Source organism: Giraffa tippelskirchi, chromosome 3, assembly GCF_054371585.1.
Source record: "Giraffa tippelskirchi isolate mGirTip1 chromosome 3, T2T-mGirTip1v1.2.pri, whole genome shotgun sequence".
NCBI classification, from domain to species: Eukaryota; Metazoa; Chordata; class Mammalia; order Artiodactyla; family Giraffidae; genus Giraffa; species Giraffa tippelskirchi.
The window spans coordinates 70,197,670-70,217,049 of NC_137277.1; the positions used below are offsets into that span (position 1 = coordinate 70,197,670).

The 19,380-nt window shown below is 37.0% G+C and overlaps 1 protein-coding gene across 4 annotated transcripts in view; it reads left to right on the forward strand.

Annotated features, from left to right (window-relative positions):
• Positions 1-19,380, forward strand: part of COL5A2 (collagen type V alpha 2 chain) — a 153,828-nt gene that overhangs the window by 93,855 nt on the left and 40,593 nt on the right. For all 4 annotated transcript variants that reach the window (XM_081581417.1, XM_081581416.1, XM_081581414.1 and 1 more), the window contains 12 exons: positions 415-525; positions 1,882-1,959; positions 3,783-3,827; positions 4,982-5,035; positions 5,452-5,505; positions 6,614-6,667; positions 9,541-9,594; positions 10,836-10,889; positions 11,801-11,845; positions 12,250-12,303; positions 15,508-15,552; positions 16,670-16,723. In XM_081581417.1, coding sequence (XP_081437543.1) covers positions 517-525; positions 1,882-1,959; positions 3,783-3,827; positions 4,982-5,035; positions 5,452-5,505; positions 6,614-6,667; positions 9,541-9,594; positions 10,836-10,889; positions 11,801-11,845; positions 12,250-12,303; positions 15,508-15,552; positions 16,670-16,723 — 600 coding nt within the window. In that variant the 5' untranslated portion in view covers positions 415-516. The remainder of the gene's footprint in view (positions 1-414; positions 526-1,881; positions 1,960-3,782; positions 3,828-4,981; positions 5,036-5,451; positions 5,506-6,613; positions 6,668-9,540; positions 9,595-10,835; positions 10,890-11,800; positions 11,846-12,249; positions 12,304-15,507; positions 15,553-16,669; positions 16,724-19,380) is intronic.

The window sequence follows — 19,380 nt, forward strand, 5'->3', positions numbered from 1 at the left end:
AGTGGGGGAAAGTTAAGCAGGAACATACACAGTTAATTTAGGACAAGTGAATTTAGAAATCGTTGACTAAATAACCTTGAACAGCAAAACTCAAACAAGTAAGGAAACTTATTCTAGAATATTGACAAACTGAATGCACTCTTATAATTATTTCAAAAAAGCTGATTACTGGGAATTTAACACATCAAGAGTAGAATTCTTACCCAGAATGTGTCCTCTCCTGATGGCAGAGGCTGTGACCAGTGCTGAAATCTGCAGTTTTGGTGTAGCTGATGAAATTACTGTGGGTGGCTGGGTTGCTCTTTTTTAAAAAATAATGAACCCTTCATCTCCATCAAGAAGTTTGTAGTTTTTGTTTTCTCCTAAGTACATATTTGGCAGTGGGTTCTAATTTCTTCTGGCTTATTTTTCCAGGGGCCTCGTGGTCCTCAGGGAATTGATGGAGAACCAGGTGTTCCTGGTCAACCAGGTGCCCCAGGACCTCCTGGGCATCCATCTCACCCAGGACCTGATGGCATGAGCAGGGTGAGTGGTGTGCGTTGCTTAATATCATCTTTAGATAATATATTAAGTTTTTAGTATATTATTAGGATCTTAACTTGTGTTAGTTCACATATTGGTCCTTAGCTGTAAGAGCAGCTAAGCGAACACAATGCTGCTGTGAATAACAATAAAACTAGGAAATACACAGGGAATTGTTGGAAAATTCAAAGTATCACTTTTTAAAGATGCTGCTTCAAATGGTTTATATTTCTTAATGTCAGTTCTGGGCGCTGGGATTTTGTTCTTTCTGTTGGTTCTAAAGGACCACTAATATTATTCCCACTGTGAATTGGAAAGAGAAATACATCTTTCTCCTTTTTTGTTCTCTAGGCTCAGAATGCTGAAAAAATCTGTGTCATGTCCTCCCACCAAGGAAGGATGACACATCCGGGATGATGCTTGCGAAAGGGTCACTGAGTTGACATTAAAAATGCATTCTGGTTATGTCTTGGAATGTTAATTTCCTACCAGAAGTAAAATAAAACAAAATGTCTTTCTATGCCTGCCTCTTTGAATTCTTAGTGGCAGACTTTTGAGTAGATTTATGAGCAAATTGCATAGTACAACAAGGGAATGTATGGAACCCTAAAATGTGATTTTTGTTTTACAACATTTTTTACATTTGCTTTTCAACTCATTGTAGAAGGAATTGCCAATTTATTTTTTAAAAAAACACACCTTCTTTTCCCATTAAAATCTGGAAATTGATAGAACTCCTGGAATGAAGATGGACAGTTTTAGTCCATTGGGTTACCAGAGATTTTTAGATGTGAAGGAGAGAAGGTAAAACTGTTACCGATTTTGGAATATTCCAGGATTCATTAAAAAGATCATAAAATTTTAATCAACTTATATAAATATAGTTAAAATTTACTGGCCACTAACAAAAAAAGAAGAATACCATCTAAGTAAAGCAGTCTGGTATAATGGAAAAATCTTTAGTTTTAAAGGCACTTTTAGGTTTTGTTCAGATGTTTGGCATGCTCTAACAATGGGAAGAAAGCAAATAAAGAGACTTAAACCTGAAATCTATTAGACTGGCTAAATGCTTATCAGAATGATCCATGCTTTTATCAAGTATCAGGCATTTGGCCCATTGCAGTAGCTATTTTGAAGCAACATAGTAATAAAATACTGTGAGGAAGATTGTTCACTCAAAAACACATACAATGAAAACAGCTTGAATCTTTTTCCTTGCTTTAAAGTCAAAAGTTTACAAGGATTCTCAAAAGAGTCATTCTTTAAGAAGCCCAGAGAATGTACACTTCTCAGTTTAAAAAGTATGTTGATATATATATCTTTTACTGTGGAAATAATGTCAACACATTGCTTTAACAGCCGTTTTCAGCTCAGATGGCTGGGTTAGATGAAAAGTCTGGACTTGGGAGTCAAGTAGGACTGATGCCTGGATCTGTGGTAAGTGTAGATTTTACTGATAATCAGAGTACTTTGGAAAAACCATTATGCAGAGGTTTGAGTTAGCTAGTTAAGAAGTAATATGTGTCTTCTTAAAATATATCCATCCATCCATTCATTCAATTTACTTATCAAACTCTGCTGTGTAATATTTGAAAGCCCGGTGGTGTTCCATTTGTAACTGTGCAAAGTATTTGTCTTCATTAATAATGGACTGTCTGTATTTTTCATCTAACTTAATAATCACCATCTCAATAAAAACTGTACTTTCTAAAACTAAAAAAAGAGCAAAGCGAAGTCTGTTTTATGGTATTGTTAGAAAGTTATTTGGCAAAATTTATTATTTCCTTATATTATTTCCTTACTTATCTGAATACTCCCTGGTTGCTTTATGCCAATAACTCTAAAATTTACTCACTGGGCCATTAGCATTCTCTTTTGCATTTCTTCAACAGCCAGAAAGATTCCCATTTTCTCTACTTTAACCTGGGTATTTGGAGCGATGTAATTTCATTAAATGAATTAACTCTTTGCAAAGCGACTCTTCCATACTTTTTTGCTCATAATTCAAAGACATTCCAGATTAATGACATTTCAGACAATGTAAAGTCAGACTGCCTAGATAAACACCCCTTCTACCTATCCTTTGGGCTTCCCAGGCAGTGCTAGTGGTAAAGAACCTGCCTGCTAATTCAGGAGACATAAGAGACCTCGGGTCGATTCCTGGGTGGGGAAGATCCCCTGGAGGAGAGCATGGCAACCCACTCCAGTACTCTTGCCTGGAGAACCCCATGAAGAGAGGAGCCTGGTGGGCTACAGTCCATGGGACTGCAAATAGTCAGACAAAATGGAATGTTTGAGCACACACACCCATCCTTAAGGCCAGTGAGTAATTTAAACATTGCTGGTATATATTTTAAGTCACTTAAACATTTATTATACACATTCTAAGTCAGTATCAGTATGGTCTCATTCAATGATTAACTGGGTATATTTTTATGAAATACATATTTTTAACCATTTGAAGTTCAAGTTACAGATGTGTTTATTTTTTTAAATGAAGCTCTTATTTTCTTGCTAGCTAAAAGTCTGATCAATCCAAAACAAAATTTTAAGTTTTCACCATAAGAACAAACTAGATTTTGATTTAATTGCTTTAAATCAAACTAGATTTTGATTAAAAAAATCACATAGACGTTTACTAACAACTTTTAAAATAGCATTTTCCTTCTCTTACCTTTGTTATGTCACATTGTAAGCATTTCATAATAAATGGGGGAAGTCTGTGTGGATACTTTAGATGTATGTCATGAAAGAAAGAAATAACCTACAAAACTCAGTGCCCCAGATCATTTAAAACTTACATTTAAAATAATCCAGTTGCTATTGTTGATAGTTTCATAAGCCTTTAATTCAATGTGCTCATTTAAATTATGAGTTATTTGCTGTGAAGCTGAAGAATTAAATAGACGATTTCATAACAACTTTATGCTTGCCAAGATTTCTCTTTGTTGGTTATTCTGCTTCAATTAAACCACCCCTTAAGTATGCAAGAGTTCTCATCCCAAGACATTGGGTGTGCACAGGCATTTTTATTTCTTTTCATGACTCTGAATGTGTGTATAAGATTATCCCAAACATTATCCAAGCTTTAATCTTTTTGAATTTAGCTGTATTTCAGGTGAATTCACAAGGACAATGTCATCACCTTTTCACTGTCAGAGATTCATTTTTCCAGATTCTAAAGTGAATTCAACATTTTTGAAAGCTGTGAACTAATTTTCATGAACACTATGCAACTTTTCTTCTCATTTGTTTTTAAGGGTCCTGTTGGCCCAAGGGGTCCTCAAGGTTTACAAGGGCAGCAGGTAAGTCTTTTTATAATTAAATCACATACTGTAAAAAAAAAAAAAAAAAAAAAAAGTAAGTTCTCTGGGACATGACTGCTTTTGACTAGGCTTTAAATTGCATATTGTAATGCTCAGAGCACCAGATGGTTGGATAGCATCACCAACTCAATGGACATGAGTTTGAGCAAGCTCTGGGAGACTATGAAGGACAGGGAAGCCTGGCATGCTGCGGTCCATGGGGTTGCAAAGAGTTGGACATGATTGAGTGACTGAACAATAACAATAATGCTCACTGAATGGGCTGAATTCAATTAATTTTCACTCACTTAGAAATATATTCAATATGTTTTTCAAAGATTTTTCATGATGCTTAAGTTTTATCATCTGGTTTCTTTATGTGACTGACCTCCAATACAAAGAATTTTTATGTGACTGTGTTTGTAAAATAACAGATCATTATCTCATGTCATGGTGAAAATCCTTATAATTAATTATGTGCCAACTCTGGAGCTATGAAATGAGATCATGGAAGAATATCACCACGTAGTATTATTAGAAATGACAATGACGAGGATCACTCCATGAAATCTTTACAAAGCATATAATTCTGTACTTTCTTTCTATAACCTTTCAAATACCAATAAAATACTGATGTAGAGCTATTTTAATTTTTGTAGTGATTTGACAGGTTGTAGGAAATGTTTTTTTCTAAAGAGAGAGAGAAAAGAATTCCTAGCTCAAACATGCCATATTTTCATTATCATGTGCGTGGAGTTTTACTCCAAGCTATTTTACAGTACTGCCACTGTGAATGGAAAATGTAGTTGATAAAGAAGGAGGAAGAGAAGAGGGAGATGACCACCACTATTGACACTCACTCTGTGCCAGCACTATTCTAGGCTCTCAACATGCATTAGTTACCTAAAGAGTTATAGCAGCTTGATGAAGCAGGCACCATATTATTCTCATATCACAGATTAGGAAATGCGATATGGAGAGATGAAGTATTAATAACTCATCCAGAGTCATAGCTGGAGAATGGTAGAGTCAACATTTTGAGCAATTTCAGTATACTGCAGACAGTATAGGATTTAGTATTGTGTTTTCCTTGATTTGTTCATATAATTTGTGTATTATATATAAATTTTATACAATTTTTTTTTTGATTTTAGGGTGGTGTTGGCCCAGCAGGACCTCCTGGTGAACCTGGTGACCCTGGCCCAATGGTAAATGTCAAGTAAGCATGTAGACCCAGTTAACTATGGGTCCACCATTATAATGATGTCATGAGTTATTTATGTTACCACCTCTTTCCTAATGTAGCAATATATTCTAGTCCAGTTCAGGAGTCCTGTGTTATGGACTGTGCTTAAGCTACATATTTCTTGTGGCAGAGTATTTAAATTCAGAGGCTTTGAATGTGGTCAGCAGAATGTGCTAAGATATGTGCATCTGTGAAATTAAATTTTTTTCCTTTGAGCATATAATCTGAGAGATACAACATAAACTTCAGAATATTAATGAAGTTGTTTTCTCTGATATTTTTCATTTGTCTCAACAGTATTTTGGATTGTATCATTGATGGATATGGATAAATAAAGGTAAATATCCTCACTTTCCTTTTGTTTCATTTTGTTATTAGGGTCCAATTGGTACACGAGGACCAGAGGGCCCTCCTGGAAAACCTGGTGAAGATGTAAGCTGCTTTTCTTCATTTTGCTTTGAAATTTTTCAAATTTAAAAATTTGCAAAATTTTGGCTAGGAAAGAGCTGCAACATTAACATGAATATTATTCATTGGTTCCTATCTCAGTCCCCTACTTTTTACTATCATTAAATTTAATAAAAGCAGGAGAGGTCAGAATGGAATTTTATAAAATCTGAAAGTGCTCTTAATTGTGATGGTATTATATTGTTAGGTACTGTATCTTTGCCTGCATTCTTCAGGTTTTCCATTATGATTTCTCCATGGGATACTAGAATTGCTGTCACAACAGCAACAACATTTGGTGGGCAAAGCTTTTGAAGTGATCTTAAGGAAAAACACATTTCTTCCATCCCAAAAGATCATTATGAGGCCCTCATTAAATGGATTTTTTAAAATGTGTTCACAGAATAGTGTCAGTATTGCTCTCCAATGCTCAAAAAGTTGTTTCTTTAATTGAATTTTTAAAGTTAAGCCTAAATTTTAAATTTTAACATTAAGCACACGTGATCAGTATTCTTAAGAACAGTGTATAACAACAGATTTGCTTTCCTGAATTCCTCTGTTAGTTGCACCAAAGTTGAGGACAAAATGATTAGGTAGGCCATTATGTCCATGTGACATTAAACCAAGAAAATATTTTCTTTTTGTGTGTCATGAGATTTATTTAAGTGGATTACAATGAATTTGGCCATAAAGAAAGTATCTCTGGTAGTTCTTAAATTTTTTTTCATCACAAGAAATAAATGGTAAATTTATTTTGAGAAGCACTGTTTCAGGGCTGCATGTTGATGTAGAATTTCATGGCATGTGTGTATGTGTGTGTGCATGCATGCAAATTTTGATGTTCATAAAATGGAGAGCTATGTCAGACCAGTATAATTTATATTTATTTCTTTCTCTGATAAATGAATGGAATCTCCACAGACTATAATGGACTGCCCTCAGGAATAGGGCTGTGTTCTCACACTGCATAGACCATTGGGTGTGAACTTTCTAAGGAAGACTTTTCATCTGCAATTGATTTGTCATTAGTCTCAGAAGAGAAAATTTTATATCCTTCTTTGTTTTCCTCCACTTTACTTTTTTTCCCAAAAAGGGTGAGCCTGGTAGAAATGGAAAACCTGGCGAAGTGGGATTTGCAGGATCTCCGGTAAGTTTATACTGATCAATACAACAATATAAAGACAAAATTCAAAAAATAAAGAACATTTAAAATTAATTCACCATTCATTGCCTGCACATGCAATAGACACTGTCACCAAGATGTGTTCCCTTCTGTCATTGTGAAACAGGACATTTTGCCAGATTGAGAGCTAACTTGAGTTCTCACCTTTGCATTGGCACCATATGAATGACCCTCCCAGAGCTAGAGAATTATAACCTAACATGGATTCTCCCAAAATGAGTACCAAATTTTCAGATAAGTCACCAGCTTGACTTACTTACCTTTCATAATATCTCAATCCCAATTTATCTTTTAAAGATATTTTTGGTTTTTTAAAAGATTTTGTATTCATATGTCAAAAATGACAGCTTTAAAGAGTTTGTTGATTTGGTTTTTATATGCTAGAACAATAAATTGTGGACAGGATGCCTCTTTGGCTGTTCCCCAAACCCTAGTGTTGACTGAAATTCTTTATTGATCTTCTGGCCCTTAAAAGCTTATAACCAGATATATTAATCACCAGCTCTCCTAATACAGTTGTTTTCTTTTCACTTGGCTCAATACAGGGAGAGTAACTAGCTCTACCAGAATTCAAGACCTGGGTCACTTGGCCGCTCTGAACCCACCTGTCTTTCTTCACTCATGTTGCTTTGATAAGTGCTCCCCTGGGATGTGCTACAGAGACAGTGGGGAAAGTTAGAAAATGATAAGCAAGCATAAAGCAAACATTCCTGCTCTTAGACTTTCTCTTGGTCCAGAATCCCCTAAACTGATTCAACCTCCTACTTATTATATCTCCCATAATATCCTAATATTTCTACCACCATATACATACAACAATACTGAATTATTGTCCATTTACTTTATGAAAATTGATGAGGTTCAATGCTAGGGATTTTTTAGACAAATGCTGATGATCTTTTATGGGAATTTAAGCACAGGACTGTAAGGATCATTTAGTTTCGAATGCAAAACCAGGCCTGCAGCTCCCTCCTCTCTTTTTCCTTTCTTCCCTCATCAGGCTGCAAAGTCGGTGCAGACAAAGACAGGTGGTTTAGTCATTAGCACAGATGTCGGTGTGAGCCAGTCCAGGCTTGAACCTCCTGCCCTGCTGCACGCTTGCACCTACTCACAGCGTGGGCCCTCTACGGGGAGGAAAGGCACCCCGCCAGCATGTCACAGATGCGCTCTGCAAGTGCAGTACAACGATGTGTGATTGGGGTGTGATGACAGTCTTGGGTCAGCAGAATGAGAAAAATTTTATGAGCGCTAGTACATCTGGTTTATTTTTTTGCTATATTAAAGATATGTAGTCACATGAGAATTCCCTTGCAGACCACAAAACCCCAAAAGTTTACTAATTGTTTGAAATAGCATAGCTCAGGAATTCCTCTATAGGCTTAGACAGATGTATGCTGAGGTTCTGCTCAGGATGGTGGGGAGACGAATCTCAGTAAAGGGCAGGATTCCAGTGGAAAAACTTAAAGGGCATTTTTGAAGTGAAAGAATTCCTAAGTAGGGCTGTGTAAACAGAAGATTTAGTGGAACTTTATTTGTTCAGAATGCAGGGTTTGATGTGCCCTTACTGTGATAACCCCCTACAAAACACTACAGAAACATTTTTCCTGAAAGAGGTCATGGAAGAATTATTGCTTTGCTTTTATCATACCAAGTTTGTTTATTGAGTTATTTGTTCATTCATTTAGTTAACACTAAGTAAAGGGTATGGTAATATAGAACAGAATGATTTTGCCGTCTCTGTAAGATTGTGCTAAGACAAGAGAAGTTCCTTGAAAGATTTAGGAAAATCTCTATGAGTGTCAAGAAGATGAAGATGATGAATGTGAAGCCATTTCTTTATTCAGTTGTTTATTCTTGAATGCCTACTAATAAGAAGGCTAAGTGTTAGGGATATGTGGATTGGTAATGATAGTAATTGATAGCATCAGTCTGTGCTATCAAAGTGCTTACTCTACTCGTGGCAGTAGACAGGCTTCACCACAAAACCTATTTAATGTAGGCAACTGGAATAAGTGAGTAATTAAGTCACTGGATCCTTAACTATTTAAAGAGGGTATGAGAAAAAAGTTTCAAGCATCATTTCAAAGAAGTTGTGCCATTTTGGATTTGATTTAGTGTCTGATTTCTGTTTTTTTGTTTTTTTTTTAGTTTATACAGTTAGGCATAGAATTAACAGAAATTAAGAAGCTGAGTCAAGGAACCAACCCATTCTCTTTGTATTACTTGACTTTCTTTTCTGTTGGATATTTCATTTTCTCAGTTTTTTAAACAATCACAAATCCATAAGCTTCTCTTGAATATTTTATTAAAAAAATTCTGATAACATTTTAATATAATCTTTCTAATCATATTCTACTGATAATATTTAGAAGTTAAGAAAAAAATAGATTATATTTATTTGCTACAAATGCAGTTATTATTCTACCACAAATAAAACACAATATAAAAGAGAGAAAGCACAATTTTCCTTAAGTTTCCTGATTATTTTTCCTATACCTTGATCTACTTGATTTAGACACAGAGAATGTAGATTCAGGCTTATTTTCTTATTGTTTATTCTTTACTAATTATAACACAGCAATATCATTTGAAAATTTAAAAATGTCATCAAATCAACACCTGGAATTAATCCATATCTCTGTTTAAGACTTGTTTCCATTTGCCTTGCTAATTTTTTAATAACCTAGATGTATTTTGACATATAAAAATATATTTCTCCTTTTTCTTCTTAGGTTTGTTGGTAAAAACAAATATGTACCAAATATCTTTTTTGGGAAAAAAAACTGCCTTATGTAGTTAATGACTCTGAAATGCCTTATCTCTTTTTTCCCCCACAGGGAGCTCGAGGATTTCCTGGGGCTCCTGGTCTTCCAGGCCTGAAGGGTCACCGAGTAAGTTCAATCCTCTGTAATCCTTTTAGATACCCTGGCTTATGGAGTAGGGTCTGGGGAGTATTACCTTCAAAATCTTCGCAATTTCATTTGTCAATTGCCCTTAACTGGCTGTGGTTACAAGTAGACGTCAGTTACCAAAATCACAATGCTTTTTTACATTTCCTTTGAATTTCATTTGATTCTATAAACAAATGTATTTTGAGTTCTTATCATGTGCTGAATACTATGCTATAAATGAGAAAGTAGAGATAAATGAGAAATGTCCATGACTCTCAGCTTCAGTCTAATGTGATTTATTTAAGAAAATAGGCAACTACTACATGCTATGCTATGCTAAGTCGCCTCAGTCGTGTCCAACTCTGTGCGACCCCATAGATGGCAGCTCACCAGGCTCCGGCATCCCTAAGATTCTCCAGGCAAGAATACTGGAGTAGGTTGCCATTTCTTTCTCCAGTGCATGAAAGGGAAAAGTGAAAGTGAAGTCGTTCAGTTGTGTCCGACTCTTAGCGACCCCATGGACTGTAGCCTACCAGGCTCCTCCATCCATGGGATTTTCCAGGCAAGAGTACTGGAGTGGGGTGCCATTGCCTTCTCCGAACTACTACACAGTGGAATATTTACATAATACCATAAAGAGTACTGGCTCACAGGGGCCTAGTCAACTCAGATCCAACTCAGACATGGAAGGCTGTACAATGCTTCTCTCTTTAACTCAAGATAATGAATATGCAACTATTAGTTACATACATACATACATAGAAATTACACATCTATCTGAAAGCATAGTTGATATTCACTCAGTGTACATTTGCTGGCCTCTGTTTTGAGTAGTTGAGCTTATGATTAGAATGCTTGTGATGTACTAGTTATTAAATATTTTTAAAATCATTCTTGGATATGAATCGTATTTTATAACTAAATTCTATAACCATTTGTTTCTCCGAAGGCCACCATACATTTTCTGTTTCTATTAATTAAATTTCTATGAAGTCACAAAAATTTGAAAGATGAGCCCATTGCAAATTCAAAATGTTATTTAAAGAGGGAAACCCTACTTTAATTTTCATTGAATAGACTTTCAAAAAAAGAGATGAGAATTTGGGAACATTTTGAGTAATGACTTTAAATTTGCGATCTGTTTTCATAAGGTACTTCCTATGAACTTGTTTTTGGTTCTTCTTTTACATGCCTGAGGCTCAAAAAAGCTGTTAAATACAAATTTATATTTTTCTTCTCAGGGACACAAAGGTCTTGAAGGCCCTAAAGGTGAAGTTGGAGCAACCGGTTCCAAGGTAACTTAATAATACCTCAATACAACCTCACTACAGAATTTCTGTTCTGCTTCAAGTCTAAATTTTTTTTCAAGTCCACCTTAAATAGTTCTAGAGGAAAGAGTAGTATAAAGAATGAATACTTAAGTATATAAATATAATTTTTCATGGATGAGTGGTAGTAGATTTAAGAGGATACATGATATGACCTTCCTTTGCCACTAGAAACCCCTACCATGTCATTTGGTTTCTACCAATGTAAGATGAGTGTTATCTTTATATAAAGATGCACTATGAATCCACTCTCTAAAACACATTCACTCTTTATTTTTCTTTAAAAATATCAGAGAGGTTTACATGGTTCATTGGTCCCATTATTTAGTACCCTTTTAATTTTAGGGCCTTTTCACCATTGTTTCTTCCCCAAATTTATTTATGCTTCTGGAGGGAAAGAGAACATCCAAGAAGTGCAGATGACTTTTTAATGGAAAGTACAATGAGATACATGTGTGAAAAAGCATTTGTCTTTAAATATGCCATTTCTAAGCTTCCTACAAGAGATCTTAAAGGAATAGTATAGTCAATTTTAGTTTTATAAAATTTTACTTTTATTATCAGACACAGACTAAGCATTTGTATTAAAATTCGATTAATGTGGCTAAGTGTAATGAAAATGAAAGTGAAAAAAAGATAGTCCCATAAATCTTCCTTAAATTCCCAATTTGGTTTTAGACTTATTTCTGTAAAAACTAAATTTCCATTGTATTTTGAGAATAGGTGATATAGCATAGTTTTGAGGTCCTTTATTGAAAGTGTGCCTTTCAAATGCTCACTTTGAAAATAAACCTTTAAAATAACACACTTGGAAGAGAATATTGTGAATATCAATTGTAGACTTCCTATATTGTAATGTGATCTCACTTTTGCTTTAGGGTGAAGCTGGCCCTACTGGCCCAATGGGTGCCATGGGTCCGCTGGTACGTATCAATTTAATTCGTTGTTATTTCTTTGCTTTTTAGATTATGCTAAGAGAATATTTAAATGAAAAAAAGACATAGAGAGCATATCTTAGCTGGTGAAATAATTCTTTATTATCAGCTGAAAGACAAGCATCCTATAAGAACTGCCCCTTCAAATAGAAAAGGCTTCCTGCATTACATTGTTTTTCTTAATTGTTGAATGCACTTTTCTTTTTCTGTATCCAGTGACCAAATCAGGATTATTACAGATTTAGGCCATTAATGCTAGATTAAGTGAAATCTATTTAGGCCAGTTATAATGAGTAGTGATTATGTTAATAATTGATTTGAGAAGTGAAATCAAAGTACTCTCAGATTCAAGTAAGATGTTTCAAGAGATGTTTTCTCTCTCTCATCTATAGGGTCCAAGAGGAATGCCAGGAGAGAGAGGAAGGCTTGGACCACAGGGTGCTCCTGTAAGTATGTGTATTTCAGCTCTTTCAAATACTTTGTTGAATATGCCTTTTAAAGGAGAATAAACTACTATGCTTACTTTGTAATTTTTATATTTTTCATTTTGAAACAAATTTAAGTTTACAGGAAAGTTGCAAAGATAGAGAGTTCCCAGATACACTTTACCCACCTTCTGTTAATGTTAACATCGTACATAACCAAAGTATATTCATTGCCTACTTTTTTAATAAAGAAATTAAGAAAATGTCATTGCTTATTATTTACCAAGTGTTCTAAACATCTTTATCTCTTGTTCCTCACAATCCTAAAAGGTAATACTATGAATAAACCCTTTAAAAGATTAGAGTCTCCTGATCATTTTCCCCTGATTGATTTTAATTGTACCTGCTAAATTGCTTCAGCCACCTCATACTCTTCGTGACCCTGTGGACCATAGTCCGTCAGGCTCCTCTGTCCACAGGATTCTCCAGGCATGAATATTGGAGTCGGTTGCCATGCCCTTCTCCAGAGGATCTTCCCGACCCAGGGATCAAACTCGCATCTCTAATGTCTCCTGCATTGCCTGGCAGGTTCTTTACCACTAGTACCACCTAGGAAGCCCTTTAATTGTACAGATTGAGAAATACTCTTGTTCTCTGCCCATCTGCCTTAAACCTGGGGCAGGGGCAGTTACTGTATTCATTCTCTTCATGGCTCTCTGGAAGTCAGGCTGTACTTGCTAATATTTCAAACTTGCAGTTCATTACATTACACCCACTTTTCTTTTGACAAGTAAGGACTGCCATCTGACCTTTCTTATTTTAATATCTTATCATCTCCTTTAGAATTAAGAGTCCCAGGTTTATCCCATCCCCTACTGTGATCCCACAGAAGACAGCCACCTTAGAGTTTCTCAGTGGTACTGAAGTCAGGGACTTGGTTCAGAACAAGTGAGACCCTCTCACTAGACCATTCCTTATCACTTATAGGCAGAGTGTCCCCTGGAAATGTAGAGAATATTGTAGAATATAGTCAGTTCTTATTTTATCCAGCCATATATATTTTATCCAATCTACTGTGTTCACTTCTCTGTGCCTTATTCTACTGTCTGCCCAGGCAGCTCTGGCATTTCTACCTCAGTGTGGGCCATTGCTCTTTCCAAGTTTCCAAAAGCTATTTTCCCTGTTAATACTATTTCCCAGAGCCTTTATCCGGGTGTTACATATATATTATGGTAGAGTGCTTCCAAATCACTAAAATTCTCCAGTTTTATACCCTGTCCCTCTCTATCCTGTACCTTTAGGACATAGTCCCATGTGTTCTTTCTTGAATCCTACCTCTGCATGAGGTATAGAACTTACAGCGCCTTTGGTAAATAATCTATTTTTTCTTTTATCAGAAACAGCATTCCTTCAACCAAGCTATTTTGTGACTTGATGCTAGTTCTTGGTCTAGTGGCCAGGGGAGGAGCAGGTGGTGGTGATAGCATATATTGTCTGGTAAAGTAGAGGGCTCTGTATCATCTTTAAGCAAGAGGGAAGTATAAACTGTTAATGGGACAGGATCACTTCTGTAGGCCCAGAGGCTTCAGGGTCCCTGAGATTTCAAAGTTCTTACTATATCCCGGTGCCAGATTTCAGTGCCCATCTTTCCAATCAAGGGCCTTGACTGTGTCATAGCAGAATTTCCATGTGTTAGAATTCAACCTTTTCAAGAGTACTTAAACCTTTAGCATTAAGTCCTGAGCTGATCTTCAACTTTTTCTTCCCTCTAGCTGTAGAAGATGATAATATTTTTAAATGCTGCTAAGGAGGTTTATATTGATGATTAATTACCATCAGCCTTACAACATCTTTCTCCAGTGGATTCACTCAACAAGACCCATAGAATTCCATTAACTTTATAACTGTTACATTCTTTAAACCTTCTCAAATGCCTGAGCTATTGCACCCATAGCCCATTCCCTTGTGTTCGTGCTAAGTTGCTTCAGTTGAACTGAAGCAGGTCAACTCTGTGTGACCGGGTGGACTATAGCCCACCAGGCCCCTCTGTCCATGGGATTCTCCAGGCAAGAATATTAGAATGGGTTGCCATGACCTCCTCTAGGGGATCTTCCCAACCTAGGGATCAAACCTGTATCTCTTACATCTCCCATGTTGACAGGAAGGTTCTTTACCACTAGTGCTACCTGGGAAGCCCCCATTCACTTACATGTGTACCCTATCTCAGTTCACCGTTGGAAGCAATATTTACCACCGCATCACTACAGCATGCCAAGAGAATTCCATACCCCATCTATCACCAGCTGGCAAGTGTGGAAGTTGGATTAAAAATTCCATTTTAGCATCTGCTTTCTTGACTATCTCTGGCACCAATGGTATATGAGTCAGTTTTCCAAGGTACTGGCATCAAAGCAAAGACTTGTGTGCAAGGAATTTATTGAAGAGTGCACTCAGAAACTATACCTATGAAGAAATTAATGAAATAAGCAGGACTTGTTACAAGGAGAAATTAAAAGCTGTGTTACATTTGCAACAGAGGCCTCAGTCTCCATGAATCTTCCATTCCATGAGAACTATGGAGCTGAAATGGCTCTTCAGACTGTTTTGAATGGGGCTAATCTTTTGTTTCACTGCACTGACCATGGAAGGGCACAAGCATAATCTTGGAATAGCTACCATCTTGCAGCAGTTTGTGGGGAGGCTCTCAAGTGTGAGCCATCAGCTTACAACACTTCCAGTGGTGATAGGATGCTTACTTCTGTGCTGAAGGGGGATCTGGGTGACACATACAGCATTCACTATCACTTAATTTCCTTTGTGGGTGAGTCCATGCATATGCATGTGAGCTTTAGTTTTTTGTTTTACTCCAAACACATTATTATTATTATTCTAGCTATTAAGAATAGCCCAGTGTTCAAAGTTTCTCTGTCTTTGAGCTCATTTGATAGAAGGTGACGTGTTCAAGTAAAAGCAAAATCATTTTACACAGTTTTATATTTCCAATTTTGATTTTTATTTCTTATCCTTGGATAGATGTATTTTATTGCTCCCTTACCCATATTGTATGAATGTGTATTTTTATTGCTCTTAACCTAGTTAAGGTTGTTGTCAGTTAACCTTAATAGATATTCTCCAATTTTTTAACATGGACATTTTTGTGAAGTAAATGACTTGTCAGCAAGTGCTGTAGAAATGTACTCTTATCTTCTCTCTTCTTCTACTTAGGGACAACGAGGTGCACATGGTATGCCTGGAAAACCTGGGCCAATGGTGAGTGTATTGCTTTCATATTCATTCATTCATTTATTCACTCATTCTTCCATTTGTACATTCATTAACATTTATGAAGCACCTACTGTGTCCCAGGTGCTTGGAGTAAAAAGACAATAAATACACTGAGCTTGTTTTTGAACATTTCCCTATCAAAGAAGAGAGATATATCAATTATTATTGTAGCATAATGCTACTGCTAACTGCTGTAATAGGGAAAGCAGCATGAAGTATGGGGACCTACCTGTACTGACACCAGTAGTGAGAAAAAGATTTCAAGGAAGACTAAAAGAGGAACAACTGTTAAGCTTAGTCTTGAAAGATGAGCATATGAAGAGAATAAGAGTATAGTATGGTCCACAGGATGGATTGATGTAAAACACAGTAAACTTAGGGAAATACTATGAGGGTAAATTGGATTTGAAATTACTTGTCCTTAAGATCTCTTCTCCCTTGTTACTCACAAAAATGAAACAAACTATAGGAAGAAAAAAGTGTGACTTAAAAGGGCTTTTATTAATGCAAAGCTTGATGGCGTTAAAATGCAGTCTTCAAAGAAGAATCAGGATAACCTAGAATGAAATTCATCTACACTAATTTCCTTTAAATTCAGCTTTTAAATCAATGGTTTAGACTCTATTCATGCCTTTCCAAACATAGTATAGTGACACATATTCATTTTTTATTAGCCTGAAAAAAATCACTCTAAGATATCCAGCTGATTCTTAAATATCATTTTTATAAAGTGAGATTCTAGGTTTTAGTACAATGTGTAACTTTCTAAAAGCTATCTTTATTACTTGGTTAATACAAAGAAAGTAATTTCTCAAGAAGCAATTGTTTCAGGCAGTCTGTGCTTGTGGCTGACTTACTCTCATATGCTATAACTAGGAGATACTGGTATGTTTAATACCACTGGACATCTCTTCTACCAACGTCTCATATCAATATTGCAAGGTTCTTATAATAAAATTACAACATTATCCTTGTGATTTTAAAATACCAAGTGGATTATCCCTATATATAAAGTACAGAATGTTCAAAGGATAAAAGATTACATGTTGATAAAATGTTGATTAAAATACATGTCTCATCACTTTGCTGGTTTCTTTAATAGGGTCCTCTTGGGATACCTGGCTCTGCTGGTTTTCCAGGAAATCCTGGAATGAAGGTAAGATGTTAATATATGTAGCTCTTGATGACATGAATCACTTAAGTACATGAATCCCCAAATAAAGAATGTCATTTAATTCACTGAGGAGTATGGAAGTTGTTGTTAGCTAAGTAAAGCACCTAGAGTCCTCTCAATGTCCATTATGGTAGGGAAAAAATAGAAAATGAAAAAAGTGATATTATTATATAAGTAATTTAAAAAGAATTACCTATAATCATACAACTGTAATATCAAAGAATCTGGTTGCACTAGGACTCTAATGCCAGACAATTTAACAGCTGCAAGGAAAAAGTTTAATTGGAATTATAACTCTGTTCTTCAGTACTGTGTCTGGCAGTAATAAATAGCATAAAGCTCTAAACAATAGGAGGTTAAAATAAATTTGAGGTTGTCAAAAGGCTGTTCTCTCACGCAATATTGTCCTTCACATCTGCCTCCCCCCTCCCCTTATACCCCCAACTTACACAATCATTAAAGGAATGGGCAGGGAGGCTATTTGGCTCTCTCCGTGAGAATGGATTAAAATATTCTGCTGGGATGATTTACATTTGTAGTGAGTCACAGTTTGTTCTTTCTCACAAGTACTTTGGATGATAAATTCAAGGATTGCAGTAAGAGGTTATTAAGATTCAGTCCAGTTCAGTCACTCAGTCGTGCCCGACTCTTTGCGACCCCATGAATCACAGCACCCCAGGCCTCCCTGTCCATCACCAACTCCTGGAGTTTACCCAAACTCAGATCAGTCCTGGGTGTTCATTGGAAGGACTGATGTTGAAGCTGAAACTCCAATACTTTGGCCACCTCATGCGAAGAGTTGACTCATTGGAAAAGACCCTGATGCTGGGAGGGATTAGGGGCAGGAGGAGAAGGGGACGACAGAGGATGAGATGGCTGGATGGCATCACCAACTCGATGGGCATGAGTTATTAAGATTATATAAGCTAAATTCGTGAATAAACTCAGAACACTACTTTCAAATTTTGAAAAACACAATGCTGGCTCAGCGGTAAAACCTCCTGCAGTGCAGGAGCCGCAGGAGACGTGGGTTCGATTCCTGGGTCAGGAAGATCCTGTGGAGAAGGAAATGGCAATCCACTCCAGTATTCTTGCCTGAAGAATCCCATGGACAGAGGAGCCTGGTGGGCTACAGTCCATGGGGTCACCAAGAGTCGGACATGACTGGACTTAGTACACACATACAGCATAGTGCCTGAGGTGGACAATGCCTCCGTATAGGCTCATGCTTCTTGTTAGTGGGGTCACTCAGATTGAATCTGAACTTCGAAACAAACAAGCAAACAGTCCATAGTTGACATTTCAAATGCTCTTTGAAATGTGGGAGTCATCAGGTCAAACTATTTTCCTGGCTCTCTCTAACGTTGACTTTAAATTCTTTGCCGCAGGGATGTGGCTGTTCTATTTTAAAATGGTGCCTTCTGACAGTTCAATAAGCAGTCCCTCCTCTGACTGAGAGCTCACTGTGGGCTTACCCGAGGAGGACCCTCTCTGTTCCCCTCTGTATTCAGTCTGCTCCCTGAAGTCCCAAGTCTGCTGCTGCTGACTCTTGACCTTGGAGGACCCAACCTCCCTGTGTACCTCAATCAAAATATGCAAAATCCCTTCCCTCTCTCTCTCTCACTGTGAGACTCTCCACCCCCAAAACTGAGCTCTGGACTGAGCTCTGGCTAGAGAATTCAAGAAAGAATACCCATGAAGCCCAGGACCCTGACTTGGCAGGAAGTGGTTTCTGCACCTACTGTGGCTTCTGATCAAGACTTCACTAGCCATTTTAGTGTATATAATGGTTCACTCTGGATACTTCCCTCTCCTCCTGGGTTTTTCTAGTACTGTCTGTTGGCTACTGAGAACTGCTTAATAAGTTAAACACCTTGAAAAACTGTTTCTCTCAGAAATTGTTTTCCACACCCTACCCCCAGAACAAAGACCCCCACCCCCAGTCTGTTTTCGGTCCAATTCTGCTATAACTATAATGTCCTTCCAGGGTTTCTGGCTCTCTGCATGAAGAAAAACTTTCACATCTAGTTCTTTGTATTTCAGTGAAGGATACTAGGATTCAATAGGGGTTCTGTATGTTTTATTGATATCAATGAGCCTCCCTAATCTTAGAATTTTTAGTGCTAAAATTCCAGGTCCAGGTTCCTCTAGGATTTGACCTACATTAGGTATTTAGTGGAGAAGGCAATGGCAACCCACTCCAGTACTCTTGCCTGGAAAATCCCATGGACGGAGGAGCCTGGTAGGCTGCAGTCCATGGGGTCGCTAAGAGTCGGACACGGCTGAGCGACTTCCCTTTCACTTTTCACTTTCATGCATTGGTGAAGGAAATGGTAACCCACTCCAGTGTTCTTGCCTGGAGAATCCCAGGGACGGCGGAGCCTGGTGGGCTACCGTCTATGGGGTCGCACAGGGTCGGACACGATTGAAGCGACTTAGCAGCAGCAGTAGCAGCAGCAGGTATAAGTATCTTGGATAAAATGCAGAAACCCAGGTAAATTAGAATTTCAAATAAAGAAAGAATAAATTTTTAGTATAAATGTTTTCCAGACATTGCGTGGGACAGAGTTACACTGAGATCCATTTTTTCAAATCTGAATTAAAACTTAACCAGGCATCCTATATTTTTACTATCTGGA